This window comes from Pleurodeles waltl, chromosome 3_1, assembly GCF_031143425.1.
Source record: "Pleurodeles waltl isolate 20211129_DDA chromosome 3_1, aPleWal1.hap1.20221129, whole genome shotgun sequence".
Taxonomy (NCBI): Eukaryota; Metazoa; Chordata; class Amphibia; order Caudata; family Salamandridae; genus Pleurodeles; species Pleurodeles waltl.
Window position 1 is genome coordinate 978621789 of NC_090440.1, and position 25040 is coordinate 978646828.

Below are 25040 nucleotides of genomic sequence, written 5' to 3' on the forward strand. Positions count from 1 at the left end.
GCTCTGGGAATCTAGGGTTCTTGATGAACCTACAAGATTCCAGCAGACGTAACGATATATTGCTTTCAAAAATTTGACATCGCAGGAAAAAGTTACAGAGTAAAACGTGGAGAAAAATTTATGTTTTTTTCACCTCAATGTCAATATTTGTTTTATTCCAGCTGTTAATTCCTGTAGGAAAACCTTGTAGGATCTACACAAACGACCCCTTGGTGAATTCAGAATTTTGTCTACTTTTCAGAAATGCTTAGCTTTCCAGGATCCAGCATTGGGGTCACACCTATTTCTGTCACTAACTGGAAGGAGGGTAAAAGCACAAAAAATTGTAAAAATGGGGCACGTCCCAGTAAAGTGCCAAAATTGTGTTGAAAAATGTGTTTTTCTGATTCAAGTCTGCCTGTTCCTGAAAGCTGGGAAGATGGTGATTTTAGCACCACAGACCCTTTGTTGATGCCATTTTCAGGGAAAAAACAGAAGCCTTCTTCTGAAGCCCTTTTTTCCCATTGTTTTGAAAAAAACTAAAATTTTGCTGTATTTTAGCTAATTTCTTGGTCTTCTTCAGGGGAACCCACAAACTCTGGGTACCTCTAGAATTTCTAGGATGTTGGAAAAAATTGATGCAAATTTGGCGAGGGTAGCTTATGTGGACAAAATGTTATGAGGGCTTAGGCGCGAGCTGCCCCAATTTGTTTTTTAAATACAAGATTTCACAAGTGCTGTGCAGGAGAAATGTAAAAATGATTTACGTGTTTAACTAAGCCACTGGCATAAGGACAAGGTCTTCTTTTCCTTAGTGCCATGAAAATTAAGAAACGTGAACACATTTTTCAGGCACATACTGTGTTCCATTATCTGACACGAGTACTCCAGGTACCCACTTCCTTTAAAAAAAAAAACCTCTTGGGAGAATCTAAAACATTGTAAGTATTACGATTGTGGACAAATATGTCCATTCAAACAGAAATCAGTTAAAACAATCAAATATATTAGTTTAAGGGGAAACACATTGTACGATCCTGCAAAATCATTTACCAGTGTTTGCCATGCTATAGCAGGAACGTGTAACAGTCATAGATTTCACGGTCATCTTCCAATGTTTGTACAGTACAAAACATTATTTGTACTTGCTTAAGCAATGTTTATTAGGGCAGTCATTCCTAGATAGCTATTGTGTGTGATTTTAACCAACTTTTTCTCTCCAACTTACAAAAGGTACAAATAAACCTTAGCTGAGAATCATTCAATGTTCAAGGGAGAACTGCAAGCTGATTTTCTTAACCTCCTGAAGCTGACCATAGTTTTCACACTTCTCCTGCCTCTCCTTTTGAGAAGCATATTCCTCACACGTTTAAATGGCATCAATGGGTGCCACCACACATTCCTGATCATCGTCTTTATAACCTTTTTCCACAAAACAAGGAAACTGTGACAAGTTGTCCGTCCTAATGGTTTTGCCTCCCGAGATATATTTTAATTCCAAATATAATCAAACAGAGAACACATGCCAAAACGATACCATCAGTCTGCTTTACTTGTACTTTTGCCTTCACAGAGCATTAGATGAAATGTTTTCACAGATTTTCCTTACCTCTCTGTGGGCCTTTAGTAAGGTGCTGATACTTAATTGCACTTGGGGAGAACACACACACAGAAGGAATTTAAGATGGAATAGACAACAAGAAATTAGACCTGCAACAACCTGCATAATGCTACAATACTCCGTTCCAGATACCACATCTTTCCTCCCATGAAAAAACAAGTTAATAAAAAAAATGAATCCTTACATTTTAAAGGGTTGTGCAGCATTCCTCCTAGAGTAACTGTCACAACATGGAAGGTAATTTCGGCTTTGAGCAAGTGTTGGTGGCACAGCTTTCATCACATATACCACTGGTAACATTATTTTCCTCAATAGACACAATCGTATTTAGGGTGTTGAAGGTGTTTTGTGTTGAGGAATTGATTCCCAATGAAGGCGGCACATGGCACTAGTTGACCTGTTTTAACCATGACCACACAAGAACCATTCCACCACTGGTGGTTTTCTAGCAAAGGAGCAATGCCCTTTCTCTTCGTCACTTGTAAAGGCTTGCTATATTTGCTCTTAAGAGTCTTGCCACATGCATACTTAATTCTAACTTGGTCCCCTTTATGAATTGGAGAGTCCTTGACTGCATTCCTGGTATCGTAGGGGTTACAGATCTTCCTGTGTTTCACACATACAAAAACTCTTGCATTAATATTGCTTCCACTGCCATACCTATTCATCCATCTCGCCCACGCTGGACCAGTATGGCTGAAACTTTGTGATGGTGTATCTACCACAGAGTAGCTCAAATTGTGTTTTTCCTGTGCTGCTGTGTGAAGAGGTACGATAAGACCATAATCTGGCTCTGGGAGACTCAAGAACTGAATGCCAGCTGAAAAGTTTCTGTAATAAGCTGGTTGGGCATTTTCACTTTTCGATTACTTTCGGAGGGTGAAGGAAAGACTTCACAGGTTTGATGCCATTCATCGTAAGTGATTTGATGGGAAGTAAATTGTACCTCTTTACCACCAACTAACTGTGAAACAAACTTCACCTCTATCCATTTGCTAAAGTAGTCAAATAATACAATGCTGTAGCACATGTTAAAAGGTAGGTAACTCATGGGTCCTATGAAGTCAGTGCCCACTTTGATCAATAGTCCATCTGTCCATGAGACATATCTTGGGAAAATGTAAGTGTCTTGATAGTTTTATATGCAACATTGCACACAAGGCACCTTCCCACATGCATCTCCACATCTAGATACATAGACATACCTAATAATCCATGCAGAATATTTTTAGACCGGTCATGCCTGCATGCACCTAGTGTGCTAAGGTGATCAGCTGCCCTCTTGGGGAACTTGAGGGTAGTAAGATCTCTCTGGGTAAAAAACATTATGGGGGTGATTCTCACCCTGGCGGGCGGCGGAGGCCGCCCACCAGAGTTCCCCCCTCCAAAATACCGCTCCGCGGTCGAAAGACCGCTGAGGGTATTTTGGGTTTTGCACTGGGCTGGCGGGCGACCGCCAAAAGGCCGCCCGCCAGCCCAGTGCAAAACACCTTCCCACGAGGACGCCGGCTCAGAATTGAGCCGGCGGAGTGGGAAGGTGCGACGGGTGCAGTGGCACCCGTCGCGTATTTCAGTGTCTGCAAAGCAGACACTGAAATACAAAGTGGGGCCCTCTTACGGGGGCCCCTGCAGTGCCCATGACATTGGCATGGGCACTGCAGGGGACCCCAGGGGCCCCACGACAACCCATACCGCCATCCTGTTCCTGGCGGGCGAACCGCCAGGAACAGGATGGCGGTATGGGCTGTCAGAATCCCCATGGCGGCGCAGCGAGCTGCGCCGCCATGGAGGATTCTTAAGGGCAGCGGAAAACCGGCGGGAGACCGCCGGTTTTCCACTTCTGACCGTGGCAGAACCGCCGCGGTCAGAATGCCCTGCGGGGCACCGCCAGCCTGTTGGCGGTGCTCCCGCCAACCCTGGCCCCGGCGGTCCATGACCGCCGGGGTCAGAATGACCCCCTATGTCTTCTAAAGAGACTCCATCTTCACCTTCCACAAGGACTGGAGGCTTGTGTCAAGAACTCTTTCAGGGGGCACTCGTTCACAGCGTACTCATTCGCTTCTTTGAGCACTGCATCTATAGTTGGAAGCCAGCTTGTCCTCGAGATGGTAGTTGAGGAATCACTGTCACATTATTTTTTTCATTCCACTGGCTCTCACCGTCACCTTCATCACACAGAGTTCGGGACTAAAGAAAATCAGCAGAGATATTCTGTTACCCAGTAATGTATTCCACCTGAAAACTGATACTCCTGCAGTTTTCATGCCAGTTTGGGTATCTTGTGAGAGGCCTTACATGATCCTCTTCATTCTCATATATGCCAACTAATGGTGTGTGGTCAGTTTGAATTAAGAACTCCTTGCCCCAAAGAAAATCTTTACATTTGTTCACTTTCCAAACACAAGCCAATACTTTGCATTCAACTACAGAGAATTTAGTTTCCGCTCCTCTGAGTCTATGTGAAACAACTGTTATGATATTTTTAATGGCAGCAGTAATCTGACTTAAAACCGCCCCTAGTTCAATTTGGCTTCCATCAGTGGTGACAACACAAGTTAACTTTACATCGAAAAATAGAGGTGAAAGTGATTTTTCTAACTCTCTTGTTGTGTAGCCATTTTAGTTATAGCTCCATGCACGTTATTTTAGCATACTAGGCCTGTCGCTGTGCACTTTAACCTAGATATATTTTATGCAGCTTCGTTTATTATTTTAACAATAGCCACTTTTGCAGTCGTGTTTTATTTTCTCTCTATCTAGCTGTTCTTGCTTAGGGCAGCACTCCGTTCTTAAACAAGACATTCTTGTTCACTCTGTGTTTCTTTCAAGGCTGCAGTAAGATAGGTTGCCTATGAACGTGGTAAAAGTTTTGTCTCTGGTATTCATAGAAAACACACATCCTTATGTAGGGACATTTTCTCAGAACATCAGCTGTTTTATTATAGAAAGTCTTCCCTGTCCCTTACACGTTAGAGGGAGATCCAGAGAACCAGGACGCTTTGCTACAGCTGCTTATGCAGACTTCAGGCCTTTGCCCAGGTATGGGGGATGATGTCTTCCCAGGGGAACCTGAAGGGCAGAATTAGAGCTTAACATGCTGTGCTTTATTACAGCCTAGGTAGGAAGTAGTCTATTGACTCTAGTGACAATGTGGTAGCGTTATTTCTATGCTTTGCTCTCCTTGTCACAATTTTAATCCTAACATGCTGTATCGTCCTGGTTATTGCAGTACATGCTTTGCTATCTAAGATGCAGTTGCTTCATTAAAACCATATTGAAACATATACTGCCTCTGCTTGTCATTGTGTATTTGAGACTAGTGTAACTGAGAGAAACGGATGAGACCTGAGTGACCACGGTTTCCATGAGAAATCAACTATGTCATGCGCTCGGCTGCCCAATCATCCTTGCCCTTGGGTAGAGATGAGGCACTGCTAGTTAGCCGGAGCAAAACCCGGATTGGGGCGACAGGTGTCACCTGTAGTGGATCAGACTTAGTCTCCCAAACCACAGGTGATCCTGCCATTCAAAATCCAGTAGTCTCATTAGAATAATGAGAGCCTACGCAACACTCTCTTCAACTACCCAGTGCTCACCTCACATTCATCGTTCCATACAATCTCAACATTTTTCTTGACTAATTTGTGCATCGGTTTGACAGGAGGTCTTACTCTCTATTGTATCCCTTTTACTAGTATCTACATGTTATCAATGCAGGCTGTAAAAGCATCACGCTATTTAATACCATATCCTCCTTTGCTGATTGTAGTTGTTGGCATTGCTTTGTCTTCTATGCTGTAACTGTCTATACTATACAACAAGCAAAGTTCATTTAAAAAGTTCTTTAAAATTGCATATTATTCAATTTTATCTGCATAGTTCTTAATAAACTTAGAAGGGAGTTCACACATGCCTAAGAAGTATGCAAGCTCATTCTTATTGCATAGATTTGGAAATGCAAACGCAAGGAAGGTTTGGGTTGCATACAACTTTTAAAAAATTGGAATATTCTTTGGGGTGGATGACATCCCACCTCAAAGAACAATCATAACTGTTGATGGGCTGAATCGTCAAAGTCACTAAATGAACCTGAGCTCAATACCCTCATAGCTATGGCACAGAGCAGACAGGCATAACGTAGGGCCTTGTGTAACATATTTATGCAGTACTGAAACAGTAATAAAGTTGAAATGCAACACAATAAAAATTCCTAACCCAAATTAGAGTAAAATTTAATAAACAGTGACACCAAAATGACTAACTTCCAATAAGGGGAGACAAAGATATGATTTTTTTAAATAGTTTTAAGTAGGAAGCATAAAACGCCAATGATAGTAATAGTTGCAGTAAACTGTGACCTAAGCACAATTTGATGCTGCCAGCGATGGCGTTCGGATTGGATACATCAAACAAGTTTGTCCTGGTTAAAGATTTTACCTTCCGGCATTGATCCATTAAGTTTCAATCCACAAGGATATACTTCTGAAGCCCCCCAGGACCTCAGGGGATGCACTTAGAGATTCAAACAGTGTCAGACAGAGTCCGATTCAACCTTGTTGCCACTGTTCAACTGAGCAGTTGTAGGAAAAGTCACATGTTGCTTGTTGTTTCCCATGTATGTTGAACAGGAGGTCAGCCGTATGACCCTTGGTGTCCACTTCTTTGTTCTTCGGTGCAAGTGGAGCAGGTCCAGACCTTGGTGACAGACAGTCAGTCTAGTCTTCTTCTGTTCTTCCTCAAGTCCAGGAGTGTTGAGACGTGGGTGCCTGGAGATGCCACATTTATGCCTGGCATAAACTAGTGCGTGGAATGACTCCTGGGCACACCCTATTCAATAGAGTAAAAGTTCCCGGGGCCAACTCTACCCATTTTCATGATGACAAAAGTCTTCAGCTGCACTAAATTTGGGCTCTGATGTCTGTGTGTATATGTGTGGGCAGAGTGCACTAAGGTAATCCTAGTCTCCTCCCACATCTAGCTAAAATCCGGTTAGGGGCAGGCAGTTTACCCACAATCAACCAAGAGACAAGTGTTTGGTAGAACAGTAGCATTTTCCAGCATTCAGACAGTAGGTACACAATAATCGTTTTGGCATCCTCTTTTCCTTCCTTTCACATGCACACCAGTGTTATATGGAAAACCCAGAGACCTGTCAAGGAGGATTTGACACTGTAATAAGTTGTCACCACCAAAAATGGATCACGCTCACAATGTGTTTTTCTCGTTTAAGAGTTTCCTAATAAACAAGGCAGCCACAAAGATAACTATCCAGCTACAAGTCAGTGGCCATCGAAATGAGACTAATTGGGTTAAGGGAGAGTATAGCGGTGGGGCCAGCATGTCACAGGAGTGGCTGAGTGAAGGCTTAGTCATTTGTACCATTGCAGCACAACATACCCACAGAAACGTTGGTAAACACGTCCAAGACACTTGAAGAAAATGAATGTCACAAAGCTTATTCGGCAGCAAACCCTGTGACACCTAAGGCCAGGCTCCACAAGTAACTGTTCAAATACATTTAAAAAACAGCATAGAACCACGCTAGTCACATTCCACTACATAGCTAGCATTCTAATACATAGCTAACATTCCTGAATTCCTAGATAGCTATTACCTAACAACACATCTAAGTATACAACACATTCCCCAAAACACAACAAATAACAACTGCCAACAACTCAACCACACCACACTGACACACAAACAAGGATGGGGTTACACCACAAGAGGAAAAAAAAGGACAAATTTACACACACACAACCCACACTAACAAATAACACATAAACTGCCCAGAACAAATTAAACTGTACACACTCCCATTCAGCTACACACAAAATCTCCCAACCACTGTGGCAGTCTGCGAGGTCTCGACACTCGTGCAACGAGAGTCCCACCACAACGAGAAGAAGAAGCAGTGCCATCACCAGCACCACCGACACAGTCATGTCCACAATTTTCACCAACCCCCCTTCCTTGAAATTCGCCATCCTCCATCAATAACCAGCACCTACATCCTTCCTCCTTCTTGCCACAAATTAAACTCAAACCACTCCTCTGAAACACTGCCACCCTTCTCAGATTCCACGTTAGACCATTTTCCAATTTCACTCAACTACCTCCTACTTTCGCAACTTTGTATGGCCCTTTGAACTTGGATAAGCAATGACCAACACCACCTAATTTCACCTTTACCCAATCCCCCACATTAATGAACTTCTTCACACAAACCTGTATAGCTTTCCCAGTCAGCACCTGAGCATTCACATCATGCATCCAAGAAGTAACCAATTTTGTCCCCAGTTGTCTTCCTCTTGTCACCTCAAAAGGCGATTTCCAAGAGTTGGCATTAATGGGCGTGCAATGGGCCCACAAAATCTCCTTGATAGCATCCTGAACACCCAAACCAGCTCTACAAGCTAACTCCACCGTTTCCTTCACCAATCTATTGACCCTCTTCACCTGACTATTACCCTGAGGAGCACACATATGTTGCTCCTCCTTAGTAGCTCCCAAACCTACTTTCTAATGTTTTTGTGAATGCCTAGAAATTTCACACATCTCCAACCATTTCTTCACCTTACCATCTAAAGATGGCCACCAAAATTTCTCTTTCAACTTATTTAGAGTTAATGTTTGGCCCAAATGTCCTTCATGGCCCCGGGATCAACTTAGATCTCACCCTTAACGGCGGTACAAACCGTTCACCTGTCATCACCACATTATAATCACACACAGATAAATCATCATTATTTTGCAAAACGGTCTTACGCACTCGGGCAGTTCACTCTCCCCTTTCATCAAAGTAACAACTGCCTTCATCCCTAAAATCTAGTTTTCTTTAGAAGCAGTGCCCTTTAAATCTTCCATTTCATCCGACACGCTGACTACCACTTCCTCAGTCTCAAATTCACATTAGACTGCTGCCTGATCAAACAAGTGGGCCAGCAGCCAACCACTCTGTATTTCCACCCTGGAACATATTCCACAGTGCAGTCATGCTCTTGAAACTTCACTGCTGGTCTCGCCAACCAACCAGAACAATTGCTTGTACTTGAAGGCCCAAACACGTTATGCAATGGTTTATGGTCAGTCCTTACAACTTCCTTACTTCCTCAAATGAATGTCTGAAAATAATCTGTGACCCACGCTGCAGCTCACCCAATGACAGAATAGTTTTGTTCCGCTCCTGTGAAAGCCTGAGAAGCAAATGCCACAGCTTTCTCTGATCCACCATCCACCTGAGCTAATACAGCCCCAACCCCAACTGCACTAGCATCTACAGTCAGAATACATTTTAGACCGATCATAAATGGGACTAGAACTCCTGCATTGGCAAAATTGTCTTCTAACTCAAGAAAAGCTTTCTGTTGAGCTTCACCCCAAACAAAAGTGTTCAGTTTCCTCAATAACATTCTCAGGGGTTCAGATTTGTGGGCGAAGTCTTGTACAAATATTCATAATATGCCACCAGGCCCATGAGCGAATGCAGTTTATCTATGTCATTCGGTACTTCAGCATCCACAATGGTGCTGACCAAATTTAACTGAGGTTTGACTCCCTCACCAGATATGAGATAACCTAAACACTCAACTTCCTGTACCAAAATCTTACATTTATCTTAACGTAAGGTCAGCCCAGCCTCTACAATTCAAAACAAAACCTAATCTAAAGCTTCATTATGAGTAGAAATGCTGTCTCCAAATATTAATATATCACCTTGAAAAACAACAACATTTTTCACACCAGTCAAAGTGTTTGACATCAATCTTTGGAAGACACTTGCTGCAGAGGATAACCCAAACAGCAACCTGTTAAATTTAAATACTCCCTCAGTGGTGATAAAAGCTGTTATATGTCTAAAATCTGGATGAAGCATGATCTGGAGTTAGGCACTTCTCAAATCCAGTTTTAAGAAATACCTGCCCCCAGACAACAACAAAATTAACTCATTGATGTTTAGAAGAGGAAGACAGTCCATGATAATGTTCATTTTGAGACTACATAGGTCTACAGAAAATCTTAATGACCCATCAGCCGTCTTCGTCATCACCACCGGCGAAATCCATTCAGCAGCTTCCACAGCTTTTATTATATTGTCTTCAACCAACTGACCCAAAGTAGCCTTAACCTCTGTCTGGACAGCCCCAGGAACCTTCCTTGCAACATGTCTGAATGGTACAGCACCACAATCTCATGCAAATATCCCTTGGCTACCCCCAGTTTTTTTCTTCCAAACCGTGCCTCGTAATCCTTCAACACAGCATGGAGTTCAGTACCATCTTCTACTGTCATCACTTGGTTCGCAGCCCTGGGATTTAAAATAATGTGCAAAGCATACTGATGTGAACAGCCTATTATAGGTGGCCATGAATCTGCCACGCAGAACTTTGCCCAATACTACTCAACCTTAAAATTTTGGGCCAGATGTACCAAGAAGGCCTTTTGCGAGTCAGAAATAGCGATTTTTAAAAAATCGCTATTTCTGATTCGCAAAATGCAATGTATCACATTTGCGATTCGGTAATAGCGATTTCTTAAAAATCGCAAATGCTATTACTGAATTGCAAATTGCGATACCGGCCCCATTCGCACCTATGGGCCTGTAGGCCCATATTTGCGAATTTTTTGCATTTCCAAAATTGTGATTTCCTAACTGGAAATCGCAATTTTGGAAATGCAAAACCCCAGGGTGCTGGGGGCCTACGGCCCCCTCTGCTGCACCCCAAAAAGTCTTTTTAGGACATGTAAGGTGCACACATGCCAAAAGGGCATGTGTGCTTTCCATGTACATTTAAAAAATGCATTTTAAATGCATTTTTAAAATTTGCACATGGTTACCACCAAATTCAACTTGGTGGTAAATAGCGATTCCTTAATGCCCAATTCACATTAGGGAATTGCTTCTTACATGTGCTTAGAAATCGCAAATAAGGAATCCTTATTTGCGATTTCTTATTTAGAGAGTCGCAATTTGCGACTCTCTCAACAGGGTCGCAATTTTAAGGAATCGCTATTTTAGCGATTCCTTAAAATTGCTTTCAGAATGCCTTTTATACATTCTGAAATGGCTTTTTGCATTCGCAAATGGGCATTCACACTGTTTGGGAATGCAAAAAGCTTTCACACATCTGGCCCTTTATTTCAAAAGCATAAATCTTATGACTTCAATATCAGCTCCTTGCTATCCTTTAGAAAATCACATCAGTTGAGTTGAGTGCTGCACCAGGCCAGGTAGCATCAAAAATCAGTTTGGCAATAATGGTGACTCGATATTAAAAATATCCATTGATATTAAAAATAGCACTTGGCCTGATTCTCCTTTTCACCTCACGGTCACTCTCTATGTCATCTCTGGCGTTGACCATTAATACTTTATATTCCACATCTTTCTTCCCCTCCTCTACCACAGAAATACGTGCTTTGTTCACAGATTTGCGCATTCTGGCAAAATGCCCTTTTTCCCACATGTCCAGCATTCCTTGCCAACTGCATAACAATTGTTTGAATCCGCCAGATGAAACTGGCTTCCACACCTCTGACAAAAAACTGTGGCTAACTTTCTAGTACTTTTTGATTCACTCCTTGATTTAGCATTTCCTTCTCTGATGATGGTTTGAGGACCAACAAGTGTTTCCTTACCCACAGTGTTTATCTGATCCACACTACCTTGCAGTTCAGCCATCTCAGCAACAATATTAAGTTCTATTTGTTGCATCTCCTTCATACAATTATTGCTTTCCTCGACCACTTTAGCTATAGTTATAGCATCTTTAAGTGAGCGATTACTAGTGAAGTCGTTCATGTAATTTCTTATTATGGCACTGCACGATGTGCTGGTTTCTTATGAGCTCCTCTGTCATTTGTCCAAATTGACATTTGTCAGCTAGTTCACGTAACCTATCTACAAAGTTGTTATTGATTCAGTGGGCTTTTGCATTTGAGTGTAAAATATATGACAATGCATAACGATGTTCTTTACAAAATGAGCCTGAAAGCGGAATTTCACTTTCTTATAAACATCAGTGATCTCAGTTCCTTGGTTATCACTTACTACTGGTATTTAAATACATGTTGCCCTTCTTTACCTAAAGACCCAAAAGAAGAGCTTTTCTCCTGACTAGAGGAAAATCTATACCACCCAGTGCTTGTAAATAGTTCTCAAAAGTTTCAATCCAATCCTCACATTCAGTTGGAGGATTTCCAGGTAACATTAAGAAACTTGGTGGATAATAATACTGTGATTGAAAGTCATTGTGTCCTTTTAAGGATTTATAGTGTTCAGGGTCCCCAACTACATCACTATTAGCTAAAAGTAGGCTGAAGTAGAATAATATTTCACCAGGTGGCTCTGTGATACAAGAATGGAAGAAGGCTAGATTGCCCTTGAGACCTTTGCTGAACGAATGCCAGCAGGAGGCAACAACATATACACAAGGCTTAGAGAGTAATTTAATCTTCTTTGCTTGAGAACAGGCCAGTTACCACAAGGCACGAGACGCACTCGAGAAGCTTTAGGACTATGCTGAGGAAAGAGCATGCACTCGGGGCTAAGCGTGAGTTTTTCAATGCTTGAACGTGAACTTTTGTGCTCGCTGCACATTTAAAGCGGTTGATGCCAAACACACACTTAGTACTAAAATATTTTAAAATATCCACTGAATACTTGCTGTGAGGAGGAGATGACATGTGGGAGATGTTGAGAATATATTGTAGTTGAAAATCCTCACAGGAGTTGAAGAGGGGGTGAAGGAAGCGCTGTCCTCAGGGTTAGGCTGCTTGAGTAGGTTGCCTGACCAGCTCGTCGCCAAAAATACGTGGTAAACACATCTAACACAATTGAAGAAGATAAAGGCAGCAAGCCTTGTGACACCCAAGACTATGCACCACAAGTAACTGTCCAAATACATTCTAAAAACAACCAGCATATAACCACACTGAAAGCATTCCACTGCATAACTAACATTCTAATACATAGCTAACATTCCTAGATAGCTATTACCTAACAGCATACCTAAGCATACATCAGAACAATCACCATAGAGAGCACAATTTTGTTTCCATCGAAGTAGCATGGATAGGTAGGCTGGGCATGCAATGATACATGTGGAAGTGGTGCTTCTAGATACACTTAAGTCACTTGTCCTCACCAGGCATGATAGTAACACATCTGGATGTGATTTACCTCACAGCCAAAAGCAAGGGGCCACTCCTGCAGAAGAGAAAGAGTTTCCTTGTGGTTGCAAACAGAGAACCTAGTACCACAGTGATTATTTTGGTCTGACAGAATTCCCAGGAAACGTTGGCACCAGCCAAAATCACAAGAAAGAAGGCAGTTAAACAAAGCCATGTTTAAATTCCTTAACAGAATTGAAATTAGCTACAGGAGTCACAGCCTAATTAACTTAACAGCTCTTGCAAAATGCTGGCCTGGGGGGACAACATGACTCTGTGGCAGTCATACACGATCATCTAACCACAATGGGTTGTGAATAGAGTTTTGAAGAAATAAAGGTCTATAAAAGGGCCTTCCTGAGGACAAAAACAACCAGCTATAGTTGCTGCAACTTACAAGCCAGTCCATTACAAGGTAAGGCTCTGGCCCAGGTGGCACCTAGGAAACCCATTTGTAGAATAAGCCACAACCACAAGACCAAGGGAAGAACCCAGAAATGGTGGGAGGACGGATACATTTTGCCAGTCAACATTCAATTTTAAGGGCATGAATGCACAGGGAGTGCTGGGCCGTATGGCAGGCCTGGTCGGAGTGAAGGTGAGTGAAACACGACCACTGGAAGTGGAAGTCTACCCAGAGCAGCTGACTGTCTGAGGTATGACTACTGGGAGCAAATGCCACCAGGCATGCCTGATTAACGGATGCTGAATGACGCATGTCCATGTTAAGATTATGCCCACAGTTTATGCATGAATTGTTCATGAATATGTTTAGCACAGCTATCTCAAGTGTACCCCCTCAACATCACTGCCGCATGGAATGCCTCACTGGATGGATTGTGGGATGGTACCAGTGAATGTTCACCAGACTGTGGAAATAATATGAAGCTATCACTTTGAATGTAGAGCACAAAGTGAAAATATTACAGATTGCTTGTAAGTGGAAGTAGCTAATAAACTGTGGCCTTTACTCCTCCAAGGAAATGGGTCCACCATCACTGTGATCCACGTGGATGACTCACTGGTAGCGGTTGCACCACTATGCTTCTGGTCCATCTCTGAGGGCAGATTAGAATGCCAGGATATTAGCAGTTTGCCCCTTGAGGTAGGCCACCACTCACTCGGGTGTCAGCAGGGTACGTAGTGCCTGCTCCTAGGGATGGAAAGTCTGGGAATCCCCCTCACCAACCGCCAATGTCTCCCAGTCCAGGAGGGACTCTACCTCACTAACTGCCAACTTCTGGCCAGTCCAGGGGCAAAACTCATTCTTCCAAGTAGGACAGGGGAATGGATATATTGAACTCTTGCTGATACCCCCCCGCCCCTGCCAACAGAACCTACACTTCCGTTCTTCTGTAAAGGCTGTGGGAGAGCCCATCCCACCAGTGGCAGGGGAGGTTCACTGAGAAGAGCATGTAAGGAATATTACAGCATGAACTAACTTGTTTATTGTCACAGCAGGTGCTACACACAACTTACAAGCCGATGTTAATTTTAATGTTAAGGAGATTTATAAAGCGCACTGTTACCTGTGCGTGTCCTATTGCTAGCTCCATCGAAACAGGAAATGGAAAGAAGAGACCACGTTGCAAAATAACCATGTTTTCAGGGCTTTATGACTGAGGGCAGGCCAGGAGCAGAGTGAACAGAGAGAGGCAGTCAAGAATTTTAAGTTGGAGTTCCGGAGGGTTCTATTAGGAAAATGCCAGGTTAATTTCTGTCTGAGATGAGCGGAGCTAGTGTTGTGCAGAGCTTTAAATGCTGCACATAAGGATTTAAACCTGATTCACTTTCTGACCAGTAGCCAGTGAAGTGCCTGAATTACTGGTTTGATTGCACTGAATTTAGGAGTGTCAGATAGGAGTCTAGCACCAGTGTTCTGAAGTGCCTGTAGTTTATTCAGATGTTGGCCCTGTGTATTTAGATTTAAACTATTACCATAATCCAACCTTGATAGAATAAGGGACGATACAACAATTTTTAGAGATTCTCCCGTAGTGAACCTTAGGATCTTTTTGATCATCCTGAGACTGAAAAAGGTTGAGGAGGTTAAAGAATTAACCTGGTCTCCAAAAGAGAGTTTATTGTCCATGATGGCTCCCAGGTTTTTAGCCTTCCTAACGAGAGTGAGCAGGAGACCCAGTTCTGCTGACCACCAGGATGGGGAACAAAAGGAGGGATTTTTGCCAAATAAAATAAGTTCTGTATTATCAGAATTTAATTTTAGGCAGTTATTGCTCCTCCAAGGGCTAATGGCCAGCATACAATCATGAAAAAGACTGCCCATATTATTGACTTGGTTGGCGACTGAGATGATAATTTGTGTGTTGGCGGCGTAAGAAGTCAGGGCAAACCTGAAGGATCTGATTAAGGGTGCCAACAACATGACATAGATATTAAACAGAGTTGGGCAGATGGAAGAGCCCTGATGGGCCCCACAAGAAAGAGAAAATGGCTGCGAAACAAAGAAGTCCAACTCCACAAACTGTTTCCTCTCTGTACTCCAATAGATGCTAAATGGTCTACCAGATGTTCATGGTGAACCGTATCGAAGGCCACCAAAAGAACTAATAGGATCAGGGCAGCCTTCCCTTCAGAATCTAGGGCTTCTCTGATGTCTTCAACTGATTTAATCAAGGTTGATTCAGTGCTATGGCCTCCTGTAAAACCATACTGTGTGTCTTCTAATAGGCCATTGTACTGAATAAAAGTCGAGAGTTGGAGATTCATGCTTTTTTCTATCATTTTTGCTGGCATTGAGAGCTGGGAAATAGGCCAGAAATTGTTAGGGTCCAGTGGATTAATATTAGGTTTCATAGGCAATGGTAGAATTGATGCTGTGTTTCAGGCCTTAGGAAAATAGCCTGTTTTAAAGATGGTATTGAACAAGATGGTAAGATGGTTAGACAAAAGATCAGGCACCAATTTAAAAATAGGGACTGGGCAAGGGTCCAGAGAGGACCTGGACTTGGATGCGAGAATAAGGACCTAGACCATGTTCGGAGAGAAAAGAGCAAAATTGAAAAAGGTTAGCTCAGGATGTAAAAAGGTCACAGCCCGATCAAGTTTGACTTTGGGGGGGGGGGAGTTCCACTGAGAGTGCTTTAGGACTGCCGAAATCAAAGTAGATGTGTTCCACTTTGTTCTGAAAATGCTTCTCAATACTATCTCAAAGCAATTGATTGCTGAAAAACTGTGGACGTACTAGGAGAGGATAACTTTCTAACTATGCTAAACAGTTCTTTAGAAGAGTGTTTAGATTTATCTATTTGATTAGTGATGTAAGCAGCTTTTTCCTTAACAAATCTTTGTAGGTAGCAGGGCAAGATTTATATTTGCCCTTCTCTATAGTGTTGTAAGCTTTGTGCCAAAGGCGCTCCGGTCATTTACAAATTAGTTTTTTTAATTTTAAGATCCCCGGAATACCATGGGGCAGAAGGACGTAGGTGACGAGATAATTTAAGTGTCTCTGGTGCAACTGCCTTACCTACTTCATATAACCAGCCCATGAAGGCTGTAGTGGCCTTTTCTACATACTCTAAATACACCGGGTGTGAGGAGGCGAGAAGTTCCTGAAAGACAAGAGGGTTGATTCTGGTCCAGTGTCTAGTCTTAACTGGCTTGGAAAGAATGTTAGTGGCTGAAGAGCTATGTGGAAGGGCCAGATTAAACAGGACGGACGAATGGTCAGACCAAGTAGGTGGCAGTACTCCATGGAACTTAAGAAAAGGGTGATTGGAGAAAATGCTGTCAAGCAAGTGATCGGCTACATGGGTAGGTTCCTGACCCAGTTGTGTTAAACCAAGACTGTCCATAACATCTAAGAGACACATAGAATCCGGATCTGTCACCAACAGAGTGAGACCACTAGTACTCAAACCATCTTCCAGCAGAAAGCAAACATTAGCAATATAAATGGACCTAGGGGACGCTATAAGAGGAACCTTTTAAAGCACTGATGCTGCGAGGTTTGAATGTTGAAAAGCAAGGCTTCGCACACTGAAGGCAGGGTCGCTAAAAAAGAGATCATAAAGAGTTTGCAGCAAATGATGGCCAAACCACCTCCCCTTTTTTCCAGGTCTATCCAAAGCATGAAGAAGAAATCCAGGGGGAGTGGCTTCCACCAAGTTAGGACCCCCAGTTAGTGTTGGTCTATGTTTACATAATGAACATTTTTGCCGCCCTCCCAGAAATACACTAACTGATCTGGACCTTCCCAGTAACAGACCCAGTTCTCCTGGTACTTAGATGTTTATTCCAAGCACGGTCTTTAATTTATGAAAAAAATTACCCCTATATTTTTTTGGAAATGACAACTGTCCCGGGACTGATTATTATGACTGCTGAAATGCTTCAGCTGAAATGTAAGGAAAGGAGTCTCCTAAGCTGTGAAACAGAGGGTGTGGCAGACAGCTAAACAAGCCTCATAGCCTGAAAGGAATGTAAATGTGCGCAACTGGTTTATCTGCAAATGTAAGGGTGTTTGGAATCAATGGACCAATTGATGAAATCACTTAAAGCTACCTGATGAGACAGTTTTATTCTTTTTTAGTAGTATTTGAGGGGAGTTATCAGCTGTGTGGTGAGTTTCAATTCTTTATTGAGTTTTTCTCATTACAGTAACACAAGTGCCACAATAAAGATACACAAACCAACTGCCACGCAAGGCGGGAATATGAACAAAGTAAAATCCAATCCAATAATCCATCTGTGAATTCTATGGCGAATTACGAGGCTGTAAATAAGAGTGCCACGCAAATCAACAAATGATGAGCGACAGGCGGACTCCACCCCCCTTTATAGAACACAACAGGGTCTCGCAAGTGAAACGCATGCGCCAACACATGCACGCGCAGGCTCGACCTTAAACAGAGCATGCATTTGCAATGCAACAGCTCTTGCATACTTAGAACAAGTTAATTGTCATCTTTTGACAACAGCTCTAACGAGCAATATCAAAAGGAAACATGAGTAGAAACTGAGAAAAGATTACTTGGCAAAATAAAATAAAGTTAGCTTTAAAAAATAAAACTGCAATTTTTTTTGTCCTGCTGGGCACGTTTCAGGGTCAATGGCGACTTGTTCCAGCCGAGCTGCTTCCGCTATATCAAATATACGTGTCAAGGGACCCACAATGTCCAAAAGCTTATCCTGACATGTGGACCAGGCTTTATCCACCCCTTTACGGGGATCTTTGTCGTATCTGGTAAAGAAAGTCAGGAGCGAAGAATCAATCGCTGGAGTCGCCGTTATGTTAGAAGACAGAGCCGGGCGGGGACACTCCGATTTTAACTTCGCCCGGACCTGTTTATCCAAGGGAGTACGAAGTCTGGCAGTGACATAATTCGCCACATGTTCTGAGGGGAGCCACTCAGTGGAATTCGGATGTTGGATATCTCCCGGATCAAACATAGGTACCCCTTCCGAATTCAGAATGGCTGAGGACTCCGAAACATATTTGGGCTTTTTGAGAGGAGGAGGGAAGAGCAACTCTCCAACATCCTCATCCGAACTACCCTCATCCGACTCCGGAGCGTTTACTTCATCATCTGTGTCCAAAATCTTTGTTATTCTAATAGGAGATGAAATGTGTTTGGTTTTAATCATGCATTTTCTCATAGACTTAGCTATTAACCCCTCCTTATTAGGAGGCCCATGAGGAACCACGTCCTCCGCCATGTGTGAAACACTGTCACTTCCAGTTAGAGTCTCTTTTTTATTTTTTGAGGAGATTGGACGCTTTCTGCTTTCCCCCGCAGAATGGGCCAGCATGGTCTTGGACACGATATTAACCACCGAATTTTCCAAATTTTTTGACAGTTTTTGCCAAGAGGTAACCATAGCCTGATCCACAGAAGACTGAATAAAATCATTTAAGTGTTCCTTTAAAACATCTTCCTCCTCCTCATGAGTTAACTGAGTCTGAGATCTATCCATGATAACAATGTGAAAACACAATCCTCTTTCAACCAAGCCAGGTAAGGGTTAAACCTCTCTCACAGAGAGGAAAGGAGGTATCCGGCCCCGCCCACGGGCGGAGTTAACTGAAGAGAGACCGAGCCGGGAAGAGAAATTGACTCCAAAGCCGATGAGCCTGCTCCGACAAGCGTCTGCAGAGCCATAGGAGCAGCGCCGAGGTAAGCGATCAGTTTCTTCCACGCGCGTCGGCTGAAATAAGCCAATGCGTGCTGAAGAAACTCAAACGGTCACAGAGACCGTTACCGGCCGCGCGCGAGCCGGAAAATGAATAGAAAACACCTGCGGCTGACAAGCCGATCTAACAATCCCCTTAAAAACGAAAGTGAAAAAACTTTAATGCCCAACACGTACAAACGACGCTCCAACTTTAAATTGAGGAGAAAAACGAAATAATACTTATCTTGACTGAGGAGCAGCAAGAAAAGAGGGCTGTTTTCAGTCAATAGGGGTATTATTCCGTGGATACGACAGTAATTGGTGCACTGTTATGGACTACTGTTGTTCTCCCATTGGCTACTTGTGGTTTGCCTTATGGGAGTTGTAGTGAATCTTGACTGGAGCTGCTATTGAAATAAAGAAAAGACAACTGCATAATAGGAGCCTCCGGTCTTGTCATAAAATTATGCCAGGCGAGCCTTGACGAATTGCCAAGCTGTAACGAAGAGTGCCACGCAAACCAACAAATAGTGAGCGATAGGCGGGCTCCAAGCTCTTTACTGATCACAACAGAGTCTCGAAAGCGAGATGCATGCGCTGGTGCACGCACTCACAGACTCGACCCTAAAAATGGGGAGTTGGCTCACCTTAAGCCCACTCTATGCACTTTCTCCACCAAACGCTGCCTACGTTAATAATAAGAAGACAATTTTGAAGTTACGCTGTTCAAGTTCTCCAGCCTGAAATATGTGTCCATCTCAGGCAATGCCAGGGTTGCTATTTCCGTTAATTTTCAAAGACAGCTCAGAGCGAGAGTATGGTTTATAGAGGTGTCACGAATATTGTTTGGTTCTCTGTTGCGGATTTTTTTAAAAACTAAAGACCAGGACGTTTTTAAACACTAGAAGTCTGCGATCCGATCGCTGATTGTAGAGTCTTTCTTCTGTATCGTTCGAGGCGTATTTCTTCCTTGTCAATAGTGATTATTTTATGTCTGAGCGGAGTACGTCTCTTCTCTATGTCTATGACCACGCTTGTTCCTGCACTTCACAGTCGCGAGGCTCGGTTCGCTTTATTTTCCCGTCCTCTCCTTTCATCCCGGATATCTCTGCCCCCCCCCCCCCCCCCCCCCCCCACACCGCCGGCAGTCGCGCGAGTGAGCCCCCTGACTGTGCCAGACTTGTGGGACCCCGGCAGATAACTGTTACCACCTGGGGCTCTGAACTGCCGCCGCAGGCAGCGCTTCCACCACTTTGAGCCATCATGGTGAAGAACACACCAAAAAAGCAAGGCAAGAGAAAAAACCCAGAGCCACCTGAAGAAGGCGGTGAAAACAGTCGTGAAAAAGAGCCGGTACCTAGGAAAGTAACACGAAAACCAGCTAAGGTCTCTGGTACCCCTGGGAAGAAGGCACCCATGCCGGGGGCGATGCCAGCTACACCTGGCAAGAAGCGCACAGCATCTGCAAAGTCTTTAATCAGTCCTCGAAGGAAGGCCGTAGAGGCTCAGAAGGCAGACAATAAAGAAATGGAGGATGATGACGAGCCTAAAGAGGCTGTCGCAGATATCAATTTACCACCTGCCAATGGAAATGATGATTTGAGGAAGAGTGATGACGACGTAGGTGATAATGCAATGGTGGAAAATGTAAATGTATCCAGTAAGCGGAAAAAGGCAGTTCTGGAAAAAAGTGAACTAGGAGCAAAGAAACAAAAAAATAAAGAGACTGAAACCTTCACGCTCCATATTCGCAACCTAAACTCTGCAAACAGTTTTGATGAATTGAAAGAAGCCATCCGGCAGTTTTTCTCTGAACAGAAGTTCACCGTTTGTGATGTCCGAATTGCAGGATCAAAGAAATTCGGTTATGTCGATTTCCCCAGTGAGGGAGATTTGCAGAAAGCTCTTACACTAAATGGGGCGAAAATTCTTGATTTGGAAACCACTATGGACAGAGCTCAAAGCTATGAGAGCAGCATAAAAGCCAAGAAAGAAAGGACTGAACGAATTTTGTTTGCCAAGAACCTGCCGTACAGCACAACATCTGATGAGCTGCAAAAAGTTTTTGTGAATGCTATAAATATAAGAACTCTCGCTTCAAAGAAGAAGGGCACAAGCAAAGGCGCTGCGTGCATAGAATTCAAATCTGCAGTAGAGATGGAGAATGCTCTAAAGGAGAATCAAGGCACCGATGTTGGAGGGAGGTCAATTGTTTTACAGTACGCAAGTGAAAAGGGTAGACAGATGCAGAGTGATTTGGTGACTGTGGTTGTGAAAAACCTAGCATATAAAGCCACAGAATCCTCACTCCAGAACGTTTTTAAGAACAACGTTTCCATTAGAATACCAAAAGATGATTCAGGCAGATCCAAAGGGTTTGCCTTGGTTGAGTATCCCAACAAGAAAAGTGCAAGGAAAGCAATGGAATCCCACAAAAATGTAAAAATCGAAGGTAGGCATGTATGCCTGGAGCTCCAGGGCGCACCATTAGAGAAATCAAAGACCTTGTTTGTCAGCGGGCTTTCAGCTGACACAACAGAAGAAAGGTTGAAAGAAGCCTTTGTTGGGGCTTTGGGCGCTATAATAGTTACCGACCGGGTTACTGGAGCATCTAGAGGGTTTGGATTTGTGGATTTCCCCACTGCCGAGGATGCCAGTGCAGCAAAAGAAGCAATGGAAGATGGGGAAATAGATGGTAACAAGATACTAGTAGATTTTGCCCAGTCCAAAAGAGAAAATGCAAGAGGAGGAGGAGGCAGTGGAAAAATACTTGAAGGAAAGGGAGATAATGTTGGAAGAGGCAGGGGCACGTTTCGTGGTGGTAGAGGTACGGAAAAAGGCACAATAAAAGGTGAACCCCGTGGAAGAGGAAGGGGAAGGGGAAGTGGAAGTGGCGGAGCCAAATCTGAATTCGGAAGGAAAAAAATCAAACTGACTGAATAAGCACCTTACCTCCACTCTTATCTCTCTATAGAGGAATACAGATTTGATTGTTGTTCATATTTCACATCACCTCCTCAAATGGCCGTTTTATGTAGTACCTTTGGTTGTCCTTAGCTTATTAGACAACCAAGCTTTGTATTCTGCTACTTGCTCGAATGAGGAAAATAAAACCACATGCCCAAGAATGCAAATAGCTGGTGACTAGAAAGGCAGGACTAGCTGTTAGAATTACACATGATAGTCTTGTTCATGCTTATAACCATCTCTGAAACTGTATGTGGTTGGATGGGAAGACCTTAAGGTGGCCATCTGTGAATAGTGTAGCCTATGGGATGAATTCTGGCAGCAATTCTCTTTTCCGATTCCTGCTACAGGGACTAAGGAATCATGTTTTTAAAGAGAGATGAACGTGGGAAGTAATTTTCAATCTGTCACCCATAACATTTTATTGTGTGAGAATATGGTTGTGGTTTTTATGTTAATTTCCATGTGCCTGTACTAAAAAAAAAGTACAAATCTTTGTTGTATATGCTCGAGAGACCTTATTTTTAAGGTTAAATGATCTGGACAATAAACATGATTAAAGAATGGAGCAGTCTTATCTTTGAGACGGTATGAACAGGCAAGTTGGCTTGTAGAGCAGGTAGCTGCTGGCTGCAGTGGATAATTCAGACCGGAAATATAATTGCAGTTGTTATATTCAAGCAGATCTGATATTTTCGAGTGAGGACCTTGGGGCAAACCGTCTGTCACAATTCAGTGTATGTACGACACAGAGTTGTGATTCAAAAGCTCGTGAAAGGATGCTGATGTGGAGAAGCATGGAAAACTAACATATTCCTTAAATTAATCTCAACCACTGGTAATTAGTTTGCGCCGCAGTTTAGTTCGTATGTTTTTGTTTTTTTTGTCCTGCCGCGTCAGAAAGGAACAGGCCAAAATCAAATTAGCCTTGGCCCTACTCCAATAGGAGCAGTCAAGTCAAAGCAATCAGCCCCGGCCCCCCATGAATCGAAACCTAAGCAACACCAGGACGGTATTGTCCTATTTGGGCTTTGTCCGTATGGTGCAGCTGGAGTCCTATGGCACAGTGAGTTTTAGTCTCATACCTGGGCAGATCCGGTGCATTTACAGTGTTGCTGTCAAAAAAATAAAAAGTATTCCACCCATCAATGTTTTGTATTGCGTCGCTGAGATGCATGAAAATGAGAGTGGACCATGCACCATGGGTGCTTGGCCAGTCACGCGCGGATTGCTGTAGGATATTTTACAGAGAGGAAAGGAGCCCGGGCCCTCTGTAGAGCTGCCTGTAATATATGGGGTGATCCACGGTATGGAAAAGGGCCATAAAGTCTGGAGAAGTTAAGAACTAAATCGGCTGGGCATGTGAATGGTGTAGGATACAGTAACTTGGAGGGTGTTTTGGGTACAGTTGCCCTAGGAATACTTATGGGGAGTGTGACTCCCGAGGATGTTTCATTGTTCCTTCATAGTAGGTGAAATAAGAGCTGGGTTTATCTTAAAATCCTATAAATAACTATTGCATTTTCCTTTTAAAGTTAATGAAGCCTGTGTTTATTTTAGTTAGGCCACTTCATTTCAATCATCTGCTTGCAGACGTAGTAGGGCCTAATAATGATCAGCGCCTGACTCATCTTTGGGGGTAGGGGGGAAGGATGCACAGAGGTGATGGACTGGTGTATTTGAATCTTAAACAAAAATAGTTTTAAACTCCATATTGTAGCATGAGAACAAAATGTTTCTGAATGCTTTTAAATGAGAGGAAATTAAAATAAAGAGTTAACTTAGTGATTGGGCTAACTCTTCATTTTAATTTTTTTCCATTTCCTAGTGTACACAGTGACATTTTTATAACCAAACATTATAGATACTTGAACCCCTCTGCTGCCAGGGCTTTCCCCCCTTCAGGTGCCAGGCCACTTTTTGGCTATTTGGGTCAGTTCTCGCTTAAGCCCTCATAACATTTTGTCCACATAAGCTACCCACGCCAAATTTGCGTCCTTTTTTTCCAGCATCCTAGGGATTCTAGAGGTGCCCAGAGTTTGTGGGTTCCCATGGAAAAGACCAATAAATTGACCAAAATACAGCAATTTTATTTATTTTTAATTGGGAAAAAAGGGCTGTACAAGAAAGCTTGTGTTTTTCCCCCCGAAAATGGCATCAACAAAGGGTTTGCAGAGCTAATATAACCATATTCCCAGCTTTCAGGCACAGGCATACCTAAAACAGAAAGCCCCATTTTTCAACACAGTTTTGGCATTTTACTGGGACATCCCCCATTTTTACAATTTTTGTGTGCTTTCAGCCTCCTTCCAGTTAGTGCCAGAAATGTGTGTGAAACCAATGCTGGATCCGAGACAGCTAAACATTTCTGAAAAGTAGACAAAATTCTGAATTTAGCAAGAGGCCATTTGTATAGATCCTTCAAGGTTTTCCTACCAAAAGTAACAGCTGAAATAAAACAAATATTGAAATTGAGGTGAAAAAAAAGCCATTTCTGTCCACGTTTTCTTCTCTAACTTTTTCCAGCCATGGCAGATTTTTGAAACCAATATACCGTTACGTCTGCTGGACTCTTCTGGTTGCAGGGATATATAGGGCTTGTAGGTTCATCAAGAACCCTAGGTACCCAGAGCCAATAAAGAAGCTGTACCTTGCAATAGGTTTTCATTGTATACCGGTGTAGGAGGCTGGCCTGGCTTGTAGTGGGTACCAAGGGGTACTTACACTCTGTAACAGGTCCAGTTATCCCTTATTAGTGTAGAAGAGGTGTTTCTAGCAGCTTAGGCTGATAGAAGGTAGCTAGCTATAGCAGAGCAGCTTAGGCTGAACTAGGAGACATGCAAAGCTCCTACTACACCACTGGTGTCATATGCCCAATATCATAAGAAAACACAATACACAGATATACTAAAAATAAAGGTACTTTATTTTTAGGACAATATGCCAAAAGTATCTCCGGGTATACAGAAATTAATTTGGTGAAATATAAAGAGTGAAAAATAAGTTTCAAAGAAACCTTTGTATTTCCAAAATGGGCACAAGATAAGGTGTTGAGAAGCAGTGGTTATTTTCACATCTCTGAATTCCGGGGTACCCATATTAGCATGTGAATTACAGGGCATTTCTCAAATAGAAGTCTTTTTTTTACACACTGTCTTACATTTGG

General features: G+C 42.9%; 1 protein-coding gene across 1 annotated transcript; it reads left to right on the top strand.

Moving 5' to 3' along the window:
* The first annotated feature begins 19358 nt into the window (after nt 1-19358).
* LOC138284866 (nucleolin-like) lies at nt 19359-22440 on the top strand. The gene has a single exon (XM_069224089.1). The coding sequence runs from the start codon at nt 20171-20173 to the stop codon at nt 21848-21850; it is 1680 nt and encodes a 559-aa protein (XP_069080190.1). The 5' UTR covers nt 19359-20170; the 3' UTR covers nt 21851-22440.
* The last annotated feature ends 2600 nt before the right edge of the window (nt 22441-25040 follow it).